The sequence below is a fragment of the Exophiala oligosperma genome (assembly GCF_000835515.1).
Source record: "Exophiala oligosperma strain CBS 72588 unplaced genomic scaffold supercont1.12, whole genome shotgun sequence".
NCBI lineage: Eukaryota > Fungi > Ascomycota > Eurotiomycetes > Chaetothyriales > Herpotrichiellaceae > Exophiala > Exophiala oligosperma.
This window is the reverse complement of record NW_015622829.1, coordinates 538,507-557,714: the sequence shown is the minus strand read 5'-3', so window position 1 is coordinate 557,714 and position 19,208 is coordinate 538,507. Positions and strand designations below refer to the sequence as shown.

At 49.9% G+C, this 19,208-nt stretch overlaps 5 protein-coding genes across 5 annotated transcripts; 4 read left to right on the top strand and 1 right to left on the bottom strand.

Annotated features, from left to right (window-relative positions):
• Positions 1–2,664: 2,664 nt before the first annotated feature.
• PV06_10343 (uncharacterized protein) lies at positions 2,665–3,942 on the top strand (the record flags this gene model as incomplete). The annotated part of the gene is made up of 2 exons (XM_016411887.1): positions 2,665–3,470; positions 3,528–3,942. 2 exons carry the CDS (start codon positions 2,665–2,667, stop codon positions 3,940–3,942), a joined length of 1,221 nt encoding a protein of 406 aa, XP_016257928.1.
• Positions 3,943–4,793: 851 nt separating this feature from the next.
• Positions 4,794–6,690, top strand: PV06_10342 (uncharacterized protein; the record flags this gene model as incomplete). The annotated part of the gene is made up of 3 exons (XM_016411886.1): positions 4,794–5,103; positions 5,155–6,065; positions 6,121–6,690. The coding sequence occupies 3 exons, from the start codon at positions 4,794–4,796 to the stop codon at positions 6,688–6,690; spliced, it is 1,791 nt and encodes a 596-aa protein (XP_016257927.1).
• Positions 6,691–10,518: 3,828 nt separating this feature from the next.
• Positions 10,519–12,192, top strand: PV06_10341 (uncharacterized protein; the record flags this gene model as incomplete). The annotated part of the gene is made up of 3 exons (XM_016411885.1): positions 10,519–10,624; positions 10,683–10,937; positions 10,997–12,192. The coding sequence occupies 3 exons, from the start codon at positions 10,519–10,521 to the stop codon at positions 12,190–12,192; spliced, it is 1,557 nt and encodes a 518-aa protein (XP_016257926.1).
• Positions 12,193–14,490: 2,298 nt separating this feature from the next.
• Positions 14,491–16,926, top strand: PV06_10340 (uncharacterized protein). Its single transcript, XM_016411884.1, has 4 exons — positions 14,491–14,736; positions 14,793–15,269; positions 15,345–15,640; positions 15,691–16,926. The coding sequence occupies exons 1-4, from the start codon at positions 14,665–14,667 to the stop codon at positions 16,208–16,210; spliced, it is 1,365 nt and encodes a 454-aa protein (XP_016257925.1). The 5' UTR covers positions 14,491–14,664; the 3' UTR covers positions 16,211–16,926.
• PV06_10339 (uncharacterized protein) lies at positions 16,329–18,394 on the bottom strand (the record flags this gene model as incomplete). The annotated part of the gene is made up of 6 exons (XM_016411883.1): positions 16,329–16,861; positions 16,912–17,309; positions 17,372–17,518; positions 17,592–17,735; positions 17,806–18,106; positions 18,169–18,394. 6 exons carry the CDS (start codon positions 18,392–18,394, stop codon positions 16,329–16,331), a joined length of 1,749 nt encoding a protein of 582 aa, XP_016257924.1.
• Between the last annotated feature and the right edge of the window lie 814 nt (positions 18,395–19,208).

The following is a 19,208-nucleotide window of genomic DNA, read 5'->3' as shown; positions in this document are numbered from 1 at the left end:
TCACTCGATTGAACGCCACAGCTATCCCGTTACCTGTCGCCCGATGTGCTGATGGCAGAGACTACAATTGAATTCTCAGTTTTTAGTGACAAACGACAGATGTAGCAGAGGACGTACCTCTGGAGTATAGGCATATACTTCAAAATTGCTGTTAGCAGAGTTCACACCGTCTGTTTCAGCGAGACTTACGAGTGCCATAGTAAATATTCAAGGAGAAAGAAATTGCACAACTCAAACCAACATTTTGAGCTGGAGTCCGGACGGCTGTGTAGGCGAAGAAGAAGGCCATGGTGATGAGAGCCCCAATTGCCATTGTGTACCTACGACCAAGAACCTTGAGATTGCACATGAAACCAGCAGCTACCGGTCCGAAAATTCCGGCGACGCTGCTGAGCATGTAGTTGCGCCACTGGTAATACGGGCCTGACTGACCAGTCTGAGCTCCACGTGTGGCAAGGTAATCAGGGAGGAAGACATAGAACAGGGGATATGCCAATCCTAGAAAAAGTCAGCACAAATCGCCAAAATGAAATGTGAAAGGGTAGGCAGTGATTACCAATGAGGAGCCAGGACAGCCAGATCATGGTTGTCGAAAGCGCCAATTTCTTGGTCACGAATAATCCACAGATATGGGCCCAGAGTTCGTTGAAGCCGTACCTAGAATTACCATAGGTAGAAGTGATCCTTCCAAGAGAATCCAGCGCCTCAAGCGTAAGATGGCAGGGTCGATTATATTTTTGAGCAATGTCCTGGAAAGTTTTGACCACTGCAGCGTCATCGCCTTTGGTGAGTAGGTATTTGGGAGTCTCGCGAAGACGGATGACTGTGACTCGTAAAATGCTGCAGAGCATCACGAGTCCTCCATTTCCATACCAGATATACCGCCAACCCTTGACTTCGTGTCAGTTCCGCTCGCAGTACGGAGTGTGTAGGTGGATTACCATATTGTTCTCCTTTGTGCAAGTGGTTGCATCTTGGCATGTCAGTCTTGAACTCGAGAAAATTGGCCAGCAGAAAGCTGCAACAATCACATAGGCTAGACCCCACCAACATGCCATCAGCGTGATCAGCCATTGTTTGTTGCTGGGAAGATATTCGAGGAAGACGGTAGTGTCGAGTACAAGATTACCACCAGCACCGAATCTGTGACCCTCGGTATTTAGCAGTCAAGGCAGAAAAGCAAGGGTATCGTTGGAAGTAGATGAGTTTCAGGAGAGTGGAAGGCTTACGCAGCTAGACTAACAAAAACAGCAAGCACAACCCAATTCGGCGACGAGCCAGCAACAATGGCAAAAACAGAGGAGGAAAAGAGGGACACATTGAAAGCAAAACGGCGGCCGATAATATCCGCACCTATGTAAAGGGTCAGTAAAAGTCTTGTCGCAGAACAGGTGGGTAAATTATGCTACCTAGTCCCCATACAAGCACTCCCACCAGCATGCCTGTATACACAGCTACATTGAGAGCGTATGCGAATGATGGCCGAAATTCGAGAGCAGCTTGACTTGCAGTTACAGCTTGGAGGGCAAGAATGAGAGAATCGGCCGAATATCCGAAACCGTTGAGGAAGAATAGCTTCAGGTGCATGGGAGTCCATCCGATCTCATCCATCGTCTGTACGAAAAATTAACTCATTGCTCTAACGTCGAGGTCGGGCTTGGTCAGACCTTATTAACAAGCCGCATCTTTGCATCAAGAACCGGGTCGATCTCACGCATAGAAAAAATTTGAGCTTCTTCGCTCTCAATCTCGATATTGGAAGCGTCGCCAAGATGGTCAACATCATCATGTAGTCCAGCATGATGTTCTCGATCGGTGCCCTTCTCGAATGATCGCTCCATACCGTCAGATTTGTCGAAAATATTTTCATCCATGGCGCTCTAATATCGATAAAGATGAAGGTTCGCAAAAATTATCTCTTCTGACTGAGGGTTGTGGGTGGGCTTGGGGGTTGGGAGCCTTTTCAAGGTCGCAGGCCTAAGAGGTCCCCGCGAACGCGGAGCACAAGGTCCACTCTGGGCAGATGTGGAGAAGATAAACAGCCCTTTCGACCATTGCTTTGAATCTACTTGAAGATTCAGGCTTCGGAATTCGCCCGTTAGATCCCATGTAGCCGTTCCTCTTTAGATGTGCGAATCAGAAAGAGGTCCCGCACGCGTGGCAAGCTCAATGACAAGTCTTGACTAAGGCATTGATTGATTGATTATTTTCAAGGGCACCAGCGGGCTAAGCCCAATGATGACTTAGCTAATTCTAAGGTAGTATTGTCAAGCATATTGTATCGTCAAGGATAAACTCCGAAGGCGGAGGGTGTCGAACAGCCTATCACGTGACCGGCTCTATCCGGACTGTGTGCAGCAGCTGGCTGGCCCGCCGAAAGATTAGGGCAAGTATTAATCGGGGAGCCAGGATCAAAACTCCCCTGGGATACTGCACCACTAGACCGTACACATCTGCGGGATAGAATGAGGAGTACCTCACATGAAATTAAAATGCTCATCGGACCTGCCTTTCTTGTTCTCTAAGCAAATAGTCTATAGTCTAGGATTATCTGCCATCTTGCCCATACCTGTCTTTTCTACGAGAAGAATCTCGTCTTTAGAAACTTCCAGGTCTACAGCCATTCGACCCAGCATGTTGTCGTCACTTGGTTCATTCATCGGGATGCCGAACACAAACCATAAAACAGACCTGTCACCGGCTTTAGCCCCTGAATGCCGAGCACTCCCTGCCTCATGGTATCGGAGGGATGAGATGTATCAACTAGAGCGCCGAGCAATCTTCTCAAAGAGATGGCTGCTTGTCACTCACAAGTTACGCTTCAATAAGCTGGGAGACTTCATACGCTTCGAACAGGCGGGATATGCGTTCGTGCTATGCATGGATAAAGACGGAACTATCAATGGCTTCCACAATATCTGTCGGCATAGGGCTTTCCCCGTGGTCACAGAAGACACCGGAAACGCGAGGATATTCTCGTGCAAATACCATGGCTGGTCGTATGGGTTGAATGGCCAACTTGCCAAGGCCCCTCGCTTTGAGTCTGTGCCTGGCTTCAATAAAGCAAACCACAGCCTATTCCCTATCCATGTGCAGGTGGACTTACTGGGCTTCGTCTGGGTCAATCTCGATGCATCGCCAGTGCCTGAAATAAAATGGGAGGACGATTTTGACGGAGTTGACAGGCAGGAACGATTTCAGTTTTACGACTTTTCGAAGTATGATTTTGATCACGTCTGGGCCATGCAAGGAAATTACAACTGGAAGACACTGGCCGACAATTACAATGAATGTTACCATTGTCAGGTTGCACACCCGGACGTCAGTAAGTTGGCCGACTTGGCATTCTACTATACAGTCTCGAAACCCGGCTACATTCAGCACTTTTCGCGGCCCAAAAAGGGCAAAGAGGACGACGATATCAAAAATGTTAGCACCTATTATTTTCCGAACGCCTGTATGACGGTCACGTACGTTAATACTCTCCCCTTGTATACATACCCCTCTAACCCTTTTTGTGGCTACAGGCCTCATTTTTTCTACATGATGCGATGCGTCCCAACATCAGCGACGACGTGTTCTATGGAGTATGAGGTTTATCGCCACAAGGATGCCACAAACGAGGAGTTCGAACACATCGATTCCTTCTTTAAACGAGTTCTCGGAGAAGACAAGTACTTGTGCGATGCAGTCCAGAGAAATCTGAACGCCGGTGTCTTCACCAACGGAGAGCTACACCCTGATTTAGAAAGCGCGCCAATTTTCTTCCAAAATACCGTGAGACAGCTTGTGATCGACCATCGCAGGAAAGAGGACGACAAAGGAGAGGAGTTGTGGCCAGCTCGTCGTTTCTTACCTCATTCAGGAGCCACGAATGACGACGGTGCGTTCTGTGATGGATTAGCTTGCAAGGCTTCTCAGGAGATGGAAACAGAGTGGTGATTTCGAAAGACTGAAATAATGATAGAGGTCGAATCAAAGCGGTCAACTGCGCCTATGTTTGATCTCAGTCCAATCATAGAGTAGCATATCTGGAGTAGAGCGCAATTGCGGAGTGTGACCATTTTTGTCCCCGCGTTTGATAAATATATAAATATCTCCTGCTTTCCATCAGGCTTTCACTTGACCAAAATCTGTGACAACCCCGTCCACCAATAATTGTTTCGCGAGACAGCTGGAAGACATGCAGAGTCGTCCCCACAAGCGTCTGCATCAAGCCTGCGAGAACTGTCGGTAGGTCGTTTTACTCATTCTCTAGATCACATGCTGGAACGTGCTGACGTAGAATTAACAAGGAGAAAAAAGACTCGATGTCCTGGCGAGAGACCAGCATGCTCAAGCTGCACTCGGCTTTCGAAAACATGCAAATACCCAGAACTTCAGAGAGAAAGATCCGCTTCAGACGATCTATACCGGCCGAATCTAATGAACACGGTATTTTCTGATTAATTGGGCTTGACACAGAATCACAGGCTTACCGTATGGCGATGCAGGAACGGCGGTTGGCACAACTGGAAGGGAAAATGAGGATTGTAGAAAGTCAAATGTACGAAGAAAGCCAGTTATGCCCTTGATCTTCCCAAGTCCGCATTCGCTGATAGTGACTTTCGTCAGCACGAGCAATAACGTCGCATCTTCAACAGCGACAACAACGAACTCGCAGGCATCTCCAAATCGACAATCCCAACAACCGCCTCTTGCCGAAATTGGTGGTGCATCAGTGAGGAAAGACTAAGGATCCTTTTCTACTGTTCAGCCCCGTCCTAGGCTGACTTTCTAGCTTTTTTAGCCTGATGCCCCCGAGAGACGTCCTCGTTGACGCCGTCGATTCTTATTTTCAATATTGTCATAAGCAACCCCTATGGCTGTTCGATCGAGACGAGTTTTCCTCCTTGCAAGACTGCCGTGAGGAGACACTATTCTCCCTTCTAGCGCTTTCGGCGTGTCACGCTAGACATCTATACTTCCGCAGCCAGCCGGACGAGCTGAGTGAAAGGTATGCCCAGGCCGCGAGAGAGCACATCATGCAGCGGATTGTCGAGGGCACCGTCACACTCTCGACTATTCAGAGCCTCTGCATGCTGGCAATGGCCAATCTACAAGGTCAATATTTCGCTCTATACATGGTGTTCTATGTCGACTGACCGCACGTAGCCAATAACCCAATCTTGGTGAGTTTGCACGTGGGCATCGCATCGACATTGGCAAAATGTGCTAGCCTTGACTTCGAAACATACCCTCTAGGCGATCTCAGCTTGCATGCAGAGTCGCGGCGAAGAGTATTCTGGAGCTTGCATCTGCTACAACAAATGTACGGGCAGCAAGGCTCCTCGACAACCGACATCCTTGAAGATATTTCCAGTCCCCAGCATGTCATGACTCATACAGACCTGTCGAAGAAGTTGAATGATCTGCCCCCATCAATGCCGCAAGGGGGAATGAACGAGGAACGCAGTGAAATATGGGCTTATATGATCCAATTGGCCGCTCTATGGGCAGAGATTCGGACGTACGTGAGACAATTCGTCCGGCAGACCAACCTCATGCCACCCCCATGGTCCATCGAGTCTAGGTACACTATCATCAACGCCCATCTTATGGATCTGGAGACGAAGCTGCCCAGCCGTCACCGTTTCGACCTGGCACGCTTTTCCTACCAGGAAAATCAGGAGCTCCAGAACAATCGGGAATACTGGAGTCCGTGGATTTATCTGCAATTCACCTATCACACCATTCACAATATGTTAAACCATCCCTTCTTGTATTCGTCGCGAACACGGCAGTCAGCCGAGCAGAGCGCGCCAAACACTTTTTGGAAGACGTCGTTGGAGCTCGCATTTATTCACAGCATCTGGGTCTCACGTCTCATCGAAATGATTACAAAAAAGGCCTATCGTGTGTCAGATCCGTTCATTGGTCACTGCACGGCAATTGCAGCCACCGTCCACCTCTACTTTTGCCGAACCGATGATAAGACGACCAGGGAGGCGGCATTGGACAGGCTTGCAAGATTTGTTGATTTTTTGGCAGAGCTGGCTTTGCTTTGGCCATCGTGTCGAGTGATGGTGAGTGTCTCCCTTCGCCCGTGGTTTCTTCCCGGGATGCTGAATCTTTGACAAGCATGAAAAGCTCCAAGCTTTGTTTCACTCCGCATTGTCGTCGGCTCGTCATTCGGTGGGCGGAGAGCCGAACCAAGATCCGACATCCAGGACCTTATCGATTAACACGCGTTTGATGTGGGATATTCTCCTCTACAATGTCGCCGACAATAGGGATACGAAGACTTTGTCTCGCCTGGGGCGTCTTTTCGACGAATCAGCTTCTTTCCCACGAGACCAAGACGACGAAGGAGAGGACACTGTCGAGATGGAAATCTCCCACCATCCTACCGTCGAAGTGATCCTGTCCAATGGACAGGCATTGCCATTACAGTCAGGCCAACGGCGACATAATCAAGAAGGTGGCGGCATCAGATTAGATGACAGGCAAAACTTGCAGGCAAATCAGCCCTTTGCCGTGCCTGCGGCCGACTCCCACTTCACCGAACCCGCTGGTCCTCCCTTATGGCCGATTGCCGGCAGTCCTTCGCCCTCCGACATGACCTACGACCTTTTGTTCCAATTTCAAGACCCTGGCAGCCCTTTTTTGGGGCGTGGGAAGCTGGCAACCTATAGTTCTCTGCGCCCCTGAAGAGAGAATATCTTCAGACCTATGTAAAACCTCATATGTAATACCTCATGACTGAATATCACCAAGTTATATGCTTTTCTGATTCCGTCGCCGTGCTCCTCGAAGCACAGCCAAGGCATGATCTGTTGAACAGATCCTATGAAGTTTCGGAATGGGCTTCCGCGAAAAGAAAACAATGCCTAGTATTGACAGCACTACACAGGGACACAATTGGGCTCATGCCAGAACGACCGACGGACCGACGGCATATGAATATCTTTCAATGACCGGAGATCCAATATGCATCGTCCACCAGCAACCTCCGTCTCCACTGTTTTCAACGTGTCGGAGGAGACACCGTACCTCCATGGCCGTAGCCGTAGACGCAAACATCTGGGAAATTAAACAATTATATACAAGCCTAGATGGTTTACTCTTGCTGCAAGCGATTCTCTAATGATTTCTTTCGGTGAAGTATCATTAGCAGCAGCAACATCCATCCCTTTGGTGTCAAATACACTGCCAAACACCTACTTGACATTCCCCAGTGGCCTTTTTCCGACTCTATCTGCGGGGTACACAAGCCAGGGCTTAAGAAGGATACGAACGGCACGACGAGATGGACGAGGACTCGCAACTCTTCCAAACAAGCCTGAAATCGGCTTTACCATCGCTTTCCAATTCTACCAGAGCAGTACATGCGGACGACGTCCTCAACAACATCGATGACGTGGCACCAGCTATTCACGTCACCACAACATTTCGATATCCTCGAGCCGTGGACCGCCTTCGTCCACATCACGAGAGGCCTTCGTACCCTGTGCTCGACAACGGGGAGCACTGCTACTCGAGGCAGTCTACGCCGGGACTGTCGCGCCTGGAAGCGGTGTTGTCGTCTGTCCTGGAACATCCATGCATAGCATACTCCTCCGGCCTGGGCGCGTTCAATGCACTACTGAACATGCTTAACCCGAAACGGGTTTCGATCGGAGCTGGTTATCACGGCTGTCATGGGACACTCGAGCTCTATGCACGGGCGTCTGGGACTGAGGTGCTCTCGCTTGATTGTGCCGTCGACCAACTGGGCCCAGGCGACCTGGTCCATCTCGAAACGCCGGTGAATCCGACGGGACGGGTTTTAAATATCCAGTATTACGCTGACCGCGCTCATTCACGGGGAGCGTATCTGAGCGTGGACTCGACGTTCGCACCCCCTCCACTGCAAGATCCGTTTCTCCACGGCGCGGACGTGGTGATGCACTCGGCAACAAAGTATATCGGTGGTCATTCCGACCTGCTGGCCGGGTTGTTAGCAGTCAAAGGCGGCGGCACATGGCTCCAGCAGTTACACCGAGACAGGTTGTATCTCGGGTCGGCTTTGGCCGGTTTCGACAGTTGGCTCGCAACTCGAAGCGTCCGAACTCTCGAAATGCGAGTCTTGAGGCAGAGTGGGTCTGCCGAGTTCATCGTGCGCGCCTTGCACTCGGCAATGACCGTGTCTCCCCGATCGGCAGGGACAAATATTCTCCCCGTCAAAGACGCTCTGACCGTCCAGAAAGTGGTCAAAGAGATCCATCACGCTAGCCTCGAAGCCGACGCTGACGCGGAAGGCTGGCTGCTAAGGCAAATGCCTCGGGGCTTCGGACCGGTGTTTGCTCTCACTGTTCGAGAAGTCGATTTTGCGAAAAGCTTGCCTTCTAAGCTGCTCCTCTTCCACCACGCGACAAGCCTAGGTGGTGTCGAAAGTTTGATTGAATGGCGGACGATGACCGACTCAACCGTGACCAAGGATCTCTTGCGAATCAGCGTCGGTGTGGAAAGTCCTGAAGACCTCTTGGCTGATCTAATTCAAGGGATGCGAGCAGTCTGCAAATAGAAGTGATCTAGACAATCTGATGTCAGTTGTGATTCGGATTATGAGATCGCACCTTTATTACTGTAACAAGGCTATTGAGATCAATATCAGGTGCATTCATTCGCTTGCTTCTCCCTGGACGAATTTTTTACTGATGGTGGTCAGAACCTTTTTGCCTGACATGAGTTGCTATCGGTCAACATGGTCGATGTCGTTCCTGCTGGCTGCACTATTTTTGTCCGTGAAGTCGTACCTGCGGCCAAGCTGTTACTCACTGTCGGTCGAACCCAAACGCTGTATCAACACATACGGCATTCCTATCTTCAGCGTAAGCGAAATCGAGACTGCCTCAACATTTCGAAATCAGCACTTTCGACTGCCCACGACTCCATCTCCGCAGTTGGTAGCGACCAATTGTACCAGCAACGCATTCACCAACCAGCTATCAAATGCCCGCCAGGGTCTTTCCGTCTCGACCATCGCTACTAGGTACCCTTTGTTTGTAGCGTATTGGTGGCCTGATATCGGCCTGCATGCTCAATCTATTGCTTCGTTCTAACGGCTTGCCTACTGACAAAATCCTAATCTATCTGGAGCGCTTCATCTGTCTGAACACTGAGTTCGTCTGCCCAAGTCCAAACCTGGCCAGAATTCTTTTGGAAGGGACGTCCCACCGACTCGACCAAGCCGTCTGCTAGTTTACCCTCTAGTATCATTCCGACGGCTCATACTGACAATTTATCGCTGACAGTTTCTTTGACCGCTTTCGCAAACGGTGACTGAAAAGCCGGGGCCCTTCGGATATGCTGCTGTAGATTATGGTTTCTACCGGATGACACGTTCAACAGATCAACGCAGGAAAGCCAAGATGGGTGCCAGCTTCAGAGTGGACTTGAGGATCCAGGACTCGCTCAGCGATGCATCGTCTTCGAGCATATCTGTGGCGAGATTCGGAGGAAGAGAGGAGTGGTTTTGAGAAGAGACTAGCGAGTCAATTCGACAATCTCTCTCGTCAGTCGCGTACGATTTTGCAGCTACTCCCATATCGATCCGTTCGTTCGTTGGTGGCAGGCGAATCAAAAGAGAGCAGATAATCATGGCCCCCATGGATCTCGATCACGTCAAATCCAATGTTAAGAGCGCGTTTCACCGCGGCAACCCAGGCGAACTTGAAAGCTTCGATTTGTTCGAGCGTCACGTCTTGCGGCAGTGGGTACGTATCAACGGATACGAGGGCTGACGGACCCCATACATCATCTGGCAAGCCCTCAACATTGAGCGGTGGCAGTCTCTGCCACAAACGCCAGGGGGCACGGTGCTCGCCTTACGGCCGGCGTGTACGAGCTGAATGTCAATCTTTTGACGCTGAGAGGACGCAGATTCTACAATAAGCTTGAAAGGCGGTCTGTGTGTGTCGGACCACAGTCCTGCATCACTCTTTTACTCGTCGATATCGCCTGTTTACACGTTCCTCATACTCCTTAGCTATTCGGGTAATGCAGAGTTGAGAATCTGGGGTCTTCCCGGGGTTCAAAAACTCTCGCCCACAAAACGCTGTGGGGTTCAGCTCGTCAGTGGGAGTCTAGTTCACCAATACACCTCTAAGGCGTAATGAGTCAAGTCACACGTAGGACCTAATTGTCCCATTTCTCAACGGCCTAGAATATATTCGTAAAGTGTGATCTGCATTGGGACCACTCTCCCCCTAAAAAATTCAAGTCCAACTCAAAAAAGGTATGATCGTGGGGCATGCGTGCTGTGGGGTTGACGGGCCGCGCACAAAAGAATCGAGATACCCCGAGGTCTGCTTGCCTAATCGGTGGGCAACGAATCACTGCAAGTTTAATGTCGAAATGCCTACTTTCTCAAGGCTCAATTTGTCGTTGATGCTGCTGACCATCAGATCGAGCATCTGATGGTTTCTCCTCTTCGGCTATAAAGTCCGCATCTGCCACCAGGCCCTCACTCTCGATGTAGGATCCATCGAGAACATCATGTTGCAAACTGCTCCTCTACTATACCCTCTGCTTGTACTTGCATTTCTGTTTTGGTGGAAGTGGAAGAAGCCGGAAACCAAAAATGCGCCGCCAGGACCTCGTGGTAAGTTCCAACATTGGGGAAAGCTGTAATGACTTGGGGGTTGCTGATGCTGGAGCAGGTATACCGCTTTTCGGAAATCTCTTTCAGATACCGCCACATCACTCCTGGCTCAAGTTCAAGGAATGGGCTGATCAGTATGGGTCGATATATCAGCTGAATATCGCTGGTCGAAAGCATGTTGTGTTGTCGACTGAAAAAATCGCCAATGAGCTTCTCCGAGAACGAGGTTCAATCTACTCATCACGCGAGCAGCTTGCATTCGCGTCAGAATTATTGTCAAACAACCTACGGCCTCTGCTTTTACCTTATAATGGTGAGACTTTTTCCCTTCATGCGCAAGCAATGAGCTAGAAGCTAACCATACCGTGGCAGAACTGTGGCGACGAGGACGCAAGCTCATGCACCAATTGACTATGCCCGTGGCAGCGGACTCCTATCAACCTGTTCAAGAAATCGAATCGATCAAGCTTCTCTCGAGAATATTGAGAGAGCCCAGTAAATATGAGCAATGGTTCGAGCAATACGCTTCTGGAGTTGTCTTTAGGATCGGCTTTGGCCGGTGGATCAAAACCGGCCAAGAGGAAGAGTTTCAGCGAATTATTACAGTTGGCAAAAACGTTGAAAGGGTGGCATCCCCAGGGACGTATCTTGTTGATTCAATCCCACTCTTGAAACACCTTCCAACGGGGCTGGCTCCATTCAAGCAGGAGGCTCTACAACTCCGTACAGAAGAGCTAAGTTTGTTCCGGAAACTTCAAAACGATGTTCGAGAGACCATGAAGACCAAAGATGTGCCCGAATCATTCACAAAGACGTTCCTTGAAAACCAAGAAGCGTATAAACTCTCCGACGATGAGGGCGCTTACGTGATTGGTACCCTGTTCGAGGCTGGAAGTGGCACAACTGCCGCCGCGATGATGTCCTTTTGTCTCGCCATGTGCCTCCATCCCGAATGGCAGACCAAAATCCAGAAAGAAGTCGATGAAGTGGCCAAGACTCGAATGCCGAATTTCGACGACATGGCGGAATTGCCCACTGTTCGTGCCGTCATCAAAGAGGTCTTGCGCTGGAGGCCGGTCACGGCAGGTGGGGTGCCACATCAGTTGATCCAGGATGATACCTATCAAGGATTCTCTTTCTCAGAGGGAACAGTGTTTCATGCGAATCAGTGGGCGATTCATCGCGACCCGGCCCTCTACCCAGATCCTGAGAGCTTCCGGCCAGAGCGCTGGTTAAGCCCCGAGTTTCCCCAGACTTACCGAGAACCGTTGACCAAATATCCCAACCTGCAGAACTACTCTTGTTTTGGATTCGGGAGGCGGATATGTCCTGGACAGAATATTGCTGAGCGATCCATGAACATTCTCGGAGCTCGCATTGCCTGGGCTCTAGATCTGCGGAGGAAAATTGACACCGACGGGAAAGCAGTGTCCATTCCGGACTACGACTATACGATCGGTTTCAATGTTCAGCCTCGCTATTTCGACTTTGATATCTTCGCACGATCGCCGGAGAGGGCCACGATTGTCGCTCAGGCACTGCGGGAAGTAACTAAGGAGACTTCGTAGACATATTTATTGATATTCAGGCGGGAAAATTGGAACGACTGCGAGAGATATTGGGAAACAAATCTGTGTACATATAATATGCACATGGGTAGCAATAATGCGGAATTTGGAATTCATGACTAAATGGTCTTCAGTCAGAAGATCACTCAACCAAGTCCACTCGATCGGCATCTTCATGACTGTGATGAACTAGTTGAAAGCCCATTGTCTCTGACGTGTTTACCTGAAGAAGAGATCGGACCTTCTAGAATTTCTTTTGCCCTCACAGAAGTAGCAGAGGTTTTATCGCACGTACGAGCTACACTCCTCCGTGCTATCGTAGAATAAGGACGTCAGACATAATCAGTGTTCTGGTGGACGATGGTTGCTGGTTCAATTGGAATGCCCGGACCGTTAGGGATCTTCACTCCCGTTATCTCATTCGCCTGTCTGAAGACATCTACCCTGTAAGATCACATCACCTCCGACTTGAAATATCCCCAGGCCTGTTTATATTCTTGAGCTGCAACAATGGAGATATACCTCGAAATGATACCACAAATCGAGCTTGAGATTTTGTTATCCAAGGTGCAAGTCTGAGCCTGCGACCCTGGGTGGCTGTAGGGACTCAGCAGGGACCATAGCGATCCAGTCTACCCCAATGCCATGTACTCGGAGTTCATGCATCCTACCGATCTCTATGGAGTCTTCTACTACAATTGGCGAATCCCCTCAGATCTCGCTATCTCCCGACTGCATGTTTCTTTCTTTTCCCTATTATCGTGACTTCTCAACTAACGTCGAATTTACGATAATAACCTCTGGGAACGCAGGACTACCATGCTGTAACAGTGGTGATGGAGCATATCCCAAGACAAAATCAAAGAACGCGCTGATGTAGGTCGTCAAAATAGTGAGCATGCGATCTCCCTTAACAGTTCCGATCAGTTCTGAAAGCAGCTGCGGAGGAAGCTGCGGGCGAAGCCCAAGTGTATCGATAATCACTGGGAAATCCAGAAAGCTACCATGCGCGCTGCCGATAACCGATGTCTGGACCTTTGAGTCTTTCAAGTGCGGCCATACCGTTGCCCAGCTCGGATCAGTGGATTGATTTTTGCCTTCATGTGCGAAGATCATGAACGGTCTGTCCAGGCCACCAGAAACAACCGTGCCAAAGAAGGTCCCGTCGAGATTGACACCCCCGATAGCTCGATGATCTTGTGACATTATAGAAGCTGCTGCTGCCCCTCCGAACGAATGCCCAAAGACCAACGCTTTCGTCGGGTTCACTTTGCCGTACAGGTTTTTAAAGAGGCCTCGCGTGAGTGTTCGGTTTCGCATTTGGTCAATGACAAAGGAGAGGTCTTTGACTCGAACGGCCAATGCCCCATCAAGTTGATTGACATCGGAGTCATTAATATTCGCCGCCATCACCAGGTCGCCACTTGGGAATTCGACAACATCAGCGTCATACGGGTGATCCACGGTTACAACCACATAGCCTTGAGCTGCCAGCGACGCGGCGATATTGCTGTAGAGCAGTCGAGAATCACCCAGCCCTGGCGAGAAGATAGCCAGGGGATATGTGTTCTTCGAAGATCCATACAAAGCTGTATTCCGGCAGAGCGTCAGCTGTATCGCTTCAAATGTCCCATTGGGCAGCCCGACTGCGCTGTACTGCTGGTCGTAGAAGGCGGCAGTCCCTGCGGACATATAGGGGACTTTAGTTTGCTGGCAATCATCTACCTCTGCTAGAGGATAGAAAGCAGATACCATAAGCCGACGCTCTTGTTTGGTAGGGGAGTAAGGATCGAGCATTTTGGCGTTGATGAGTTCAGCAGTGGTGCTAGCAACCCCGAACGGTCCTTTCGGGGGCGGAATGGTGGCATTGAAAGCAAGGCATGCTTTGAGAAGCATTGAGGCAACTGCTGCTTGGATGAATGAAACCATTTTTGTCGGAGCTCAATGGCGCTTGCAAATTCAGCAGAGTATTCTGTAATATGAAGAAAGGAAAGGGGATAGTGCGTTCACAGATATCTGGTCTTCCGTGCCATGGTGCGAGACTTTGTGGTTTATGTAGACAACAGAGGATTTCCATTGTCTCGCAATCTCCCCTTTGGTGACCATCTACTCTATTTGATCTCACGAATTCCACATCCCACCTCACAGACATGGTGCAATATGATGTACTCTGTAGCTCCACCTCGCGCGAATGCTACCTATTGTGGTTTAGTGGCTTTGGCTAGCGAGTTTGGCGAGACTGTCAAGACTTTCAAATCCCGCAAACTATGACCTTGCACCCCAACTTCTACATTAACACGGGAATGAAGCAACAAAACTACGCGTCACGCAGAAATTGAAACTGTGCCACATTCTACGGTTCGCCCGAATGATTCCTGTTCCAGTTATAAGACCGGGATGAGAAAATCCAAGAGAGCTACGCATAAATTCCGAGGCAACTGGACTCCTGCAAATTAGAGGAGCTGGCAGCAAATGACCGTCGGACCACTTGACCTACGAAAGCGTCGCTTGCGGTGTGTGCAATGCGCATCCAGTCATCTCAAGGTAGAAGCTCCCTAAAATTTCTTGATTGTGTGACAATGACTCACATTGGCGCACAGTGTTCGGGTAAAATCCCCTGCGACAACTGTACTCGACGAGGCAAGAATTGCTGCCCGCCTACTCAAGACACGGCTATCAAAGTGAGAGATGGGCAGCGTGAAAAGGAAAACAGTGCAGCACAGCTGCCGATGCCATGCCCATTGATTCGACCTCTCGCGATTGACACGCAGTCTCTCTATGTGATTGAATTTTTCGACAAGTTCCTGGACCGCAACAGCTTCACAGGCAGACCAGGATCTTCCTGCTCCACCTTCCACTCGATCCTAGAGGACAATCTGAGCTTGTCAAATGTAGCCTCAGCCATAGGTGCTCTACAGGTTTCTCGACTGCGTTCTGCGGGGTCCGCGCAATGCACACGGGACGCCCTCGTTAACTATCGCAACGCTGTGACTGCTCTGCAATCAGAGATTGAGTGTGTAGGGAGATGTGACATTGTCGGTCTTTCGTGGAGCACTCTGCTTCTGGGCTTATTTGAGGTTTGTTTCACCGTTACATCTTTAAGCCTCCAATTGCGCGAATGGACACAATCTGACAGTGAGATACCTGGTTAGCTCATGTATGACACCACTGGGGATGGATGGATTCGCCATATGCTGTATGGAACATCGCGGTTGCTCCAGCTGCTATCTCCAGAGGGTTGCTCTCATGGCGCCGGCAGGGAATTCTACCTCGAAGCCCGCATTTTCGAGATTGCTCGATCGATGCTCTTCTCTCAAGAGTCATTTTTGACAATGCCACCATGGAGGTCTCTGACCCAGAAGGTATGGTTGGACTCATATGCAGGAGACTGGACTCCTTTTGAGGCTCTTCTAGACCTGGCGACCTTGGTGGCGGACCTCTGCATTCGGTACACCTATCACCTGACACGTCTGGAAGATACTAACCAATGACGAGTAGGACGACGAGCTTCATTCGGTCCAAAGAGACACATTCCATCTCCGCGGCTGACTGTGACCAACTTCACACCTTCGCTATGCAAGGCACTATGTTGAAAACAGAATTGACGACTTGGAGTCACATGGCACGAGAATGGTATGGCACAGATTCTGCAGCCGGCCACCGGTATCTTTCTGCGGTATATTATTCGGCAATTTCAATCTATCATTCAGGAACCTACGACTATTCCAGTATATGGAGCCAATCAGGTGTGGTCACTCCTTCTCTCGATCCGTCAGAGGTTCAGCAACACGTTCGCACAATCCTGGACGTCACCATGCTCGCTATGCGCCACACCAATCTCAGTGGCGTAGTGTTTCTTGTTCCACTTCGGATTGCTGGGGCTCGAGCCAGGTCGCCGGAGCAGAGGGCTCCAATCAGTAGAATGCTCTTCGACATCACAATACCTTTCCGAGCTGCCAAAGCCGTGATGTCCGACCTTGAAGAAGTCTGGGCCACCTCAATGAGTGACAATTCATAGAGGTAAAGTGCCATGTCCAGTAACCAGGTGTTGATTGTATGCTAGCAATGGATGTCCAGCTCCCCAAAAGCCTTAGCCAAGTCCCAGACAGAGTATCCTGCGAGTGCATTCACCTCAACTAAACCTGGACTGCGATACGATTGGTGCAGTACTTGCGGATTGACGGAATAAACAAGCTGAGTACGCATGCCACCGAGCCAAATGCAATGCTGGTATACCAAACATAACGCAGTGACTCTGCAAAGGCCCATCGAGAGCCTATTGTCGCAGCCTCAATGATTGTAGCATTGACACCGGGAACCTTGGCAATCTCCGCCGGTTTGGTTAAGAATGTACCCACAAAAGCCTCTGCATCTGCCACGGGGAGTCCGGCTTCGATGGCATACCTTGCAATGTTTGCTGGCAGTCTTGTCTTTAACTTATTGGAAAAGACGTTGTAATAGATACTATATCCAATCGAACCCCCAACGGTTCGGACAGATAGGGAGAGGGCGACCGCGGTACCCAAGAGCGAATCAGGTACCACAATCATAGCGACTGTTGCCGCTGGAACCAAGATACCGCCAACACCAAGTCCGGCCAAGGACCCTATGGCAACAGTAGTGGTCGCGTTGAAGGGGGTTGCTACGGCCAAGGCTCCGTCAAGGGCGGCTACCGCAGAGTCTCAGTCAGGGCTAGCAGTTGAATGAGGACTGACTTACTCATGATAGCTGAAGCAATAAAGAGTATTTCTCGAGCATGACCTTTGGTCACTGATAGCATTGCATTGAAGAAGACTGCTCCCGCAATATTGCAAACTGCAACACCCACGGCTTTTGTACCGACTTTCACAGGAGCGGGATCGTAGACCGTCGAAAATGTCAATGGGTACATGTTGAGGAGAGAGTAGAAACTCGCACCGCCGATAAATGCGACACCATATGCTAGGGCCACGACTCGTTGACCGGCGAAGAGTTCCCTTGGAACCATTGGGTACTTTGCCCCCTTCCACTCCCACACGACAAAACCGACGATCAGAGCGAAGCCAATTAATAGTGTGCAGAGAACATAGGCGCTAGACCATGGATGCGAGTAGCCGCCAGCTTGCAATGCCACAAGACTTTTGGCAAAGTACGTCAGCACAAGGCCTAGAGCAAGGAAACTGGACGACAATGTACTCACAGAAGTGTCAACCCAGTGATAGAGAGTAGACCACCGATGTAATCAATGTCCTTGATGATTTGGCGCTTGGACTGTCCTTGTGTTCGTGGATGGGCTTTTGGGAAGTAGGTAAAAATCAGGCCTACAGTCACAATACCATTGATAATCCTTTCATCAGGTGTTAAAAATATTCGATAGTTTCCTCGTACATCAACCCCAGAGTGATACAGCCTGTACTCACAATGCGATCCATGCGCCCCATCTCCAAGTGGAATGAGAAGCGTAAAGCTGAGCATAAAGAACGTTTGGAGCGAATGGAATGATGGTAAAGGTCACGGCCGCCGCTGCAAGTCCGCGGTGCTTTACAGGGACCATATCCGAAGTCCTTGTACACAAGAGTTAGCACAGTACATCTTGCCTCTCGGCTAAGATGGCAAAGAAGTGGCTAAGTTTACCCAGCAAGAGCAGTCAACTCGCCGACCGCCGCGCCAGCACCAGCGACCGCCATACCCACCAAGGCTTGTGCAAACGTATGAGATGTGCCAAATATAATACAACCCACGCAGAGAGTGACCGCCCCAGAAATGGCAATGACCCTTCGCCCAAGAAGATCCTCCATGTATCCGGTGAAGGGCGCCACTGCCGCGACCGCAAGGATGTTTGCCACTGGCAGCCAACCTTCCGCGCCTGTGGCATGGAGATCCTCGGCGATGTACGACAGGCAACCACCCACGACATACAAGATCTGCTGAGAGCCTAGGGTTATGACTTTAGTAATGTACCTTTGGAGCTCCGCAGTGTTCGGCAGTAGAACATACCCACGTTAAGCCATGACAGTGAGAGAAACGCAAGCACAGTTCGAACCGTCCACACGACTTTACCATCCGAGTCATCGCCCTTGAATGCTTTGGAATTTGCCACGTCGAGATCATCCACATCCGCACCTGCAGTGACTTCGGACTTCTCTTTAGTCGTAGCATCCGCGACTTGTTCCCGCTGATCAACATCAGGGGTGGCCGTGAACTTTTCTTCCGTCGATTTCATGCTGGAGAATGTCTACAGTACGAGTAAAGAGACAATAATAAAATTGCTAAGCAGATTTCTACTGTGGGTTGTTACGATAGCAGTCGCATCTCACCCCACAGCTATTGCTTTATAGTATATTCTGAGGCGGGATTCTGAAAAAGGGTTCCCCGGTTCCCCAGTTCCTCCTAGTAAGCGTGGATATCCCCGTCCCACGTCCTTTGGGTCTGGGGTCAGGTCATGACCCGTGGCGTGCGAGTCATCAACCTTATTCCACATGTGTCTGGATGTATAACTGACACCTCTGGGAGCTAAGCGCGGAAGGGAACCTGGTTCGGGGAGACAAGTGGTTCTCTGTTCCTCCTAAGTGTTTCCTGAGATTAGGAAATACCACAATATCCTGTATAGTAAACATCCCGGCGTACCAGGAAGCATTTTAGTTTCTAGCATATTAGTATCTACATGAAGAGCATTATACCAGTGAGGCATCAGACTTGGTTTGGTTCATGAAACAGTGTATTCGAGTCATAGCCTCTCTCGACTCTATATCACACTCTTCAATGGCGAACGGCTATTATCAAACACTACGTGATAATATTCTCTGTACCCTTGATGACCCTGCCGCAGAATGGATCGTCTCTCTTCCCAATGCTTCGTTTCATGATACGCGTGGTGCTCCTCAACCGTGTTCCAACCCACCCAAGCAATGAAACATCTATTGTGCCCATCTATCGGCTCGACAATGTATCCTCCTGCGACACCCATGCAGCCTTTCACATTAGGTACGATTGTTGCCCATAATTGCCATGCATAGTCCCATCGCCTATCGGTGTCA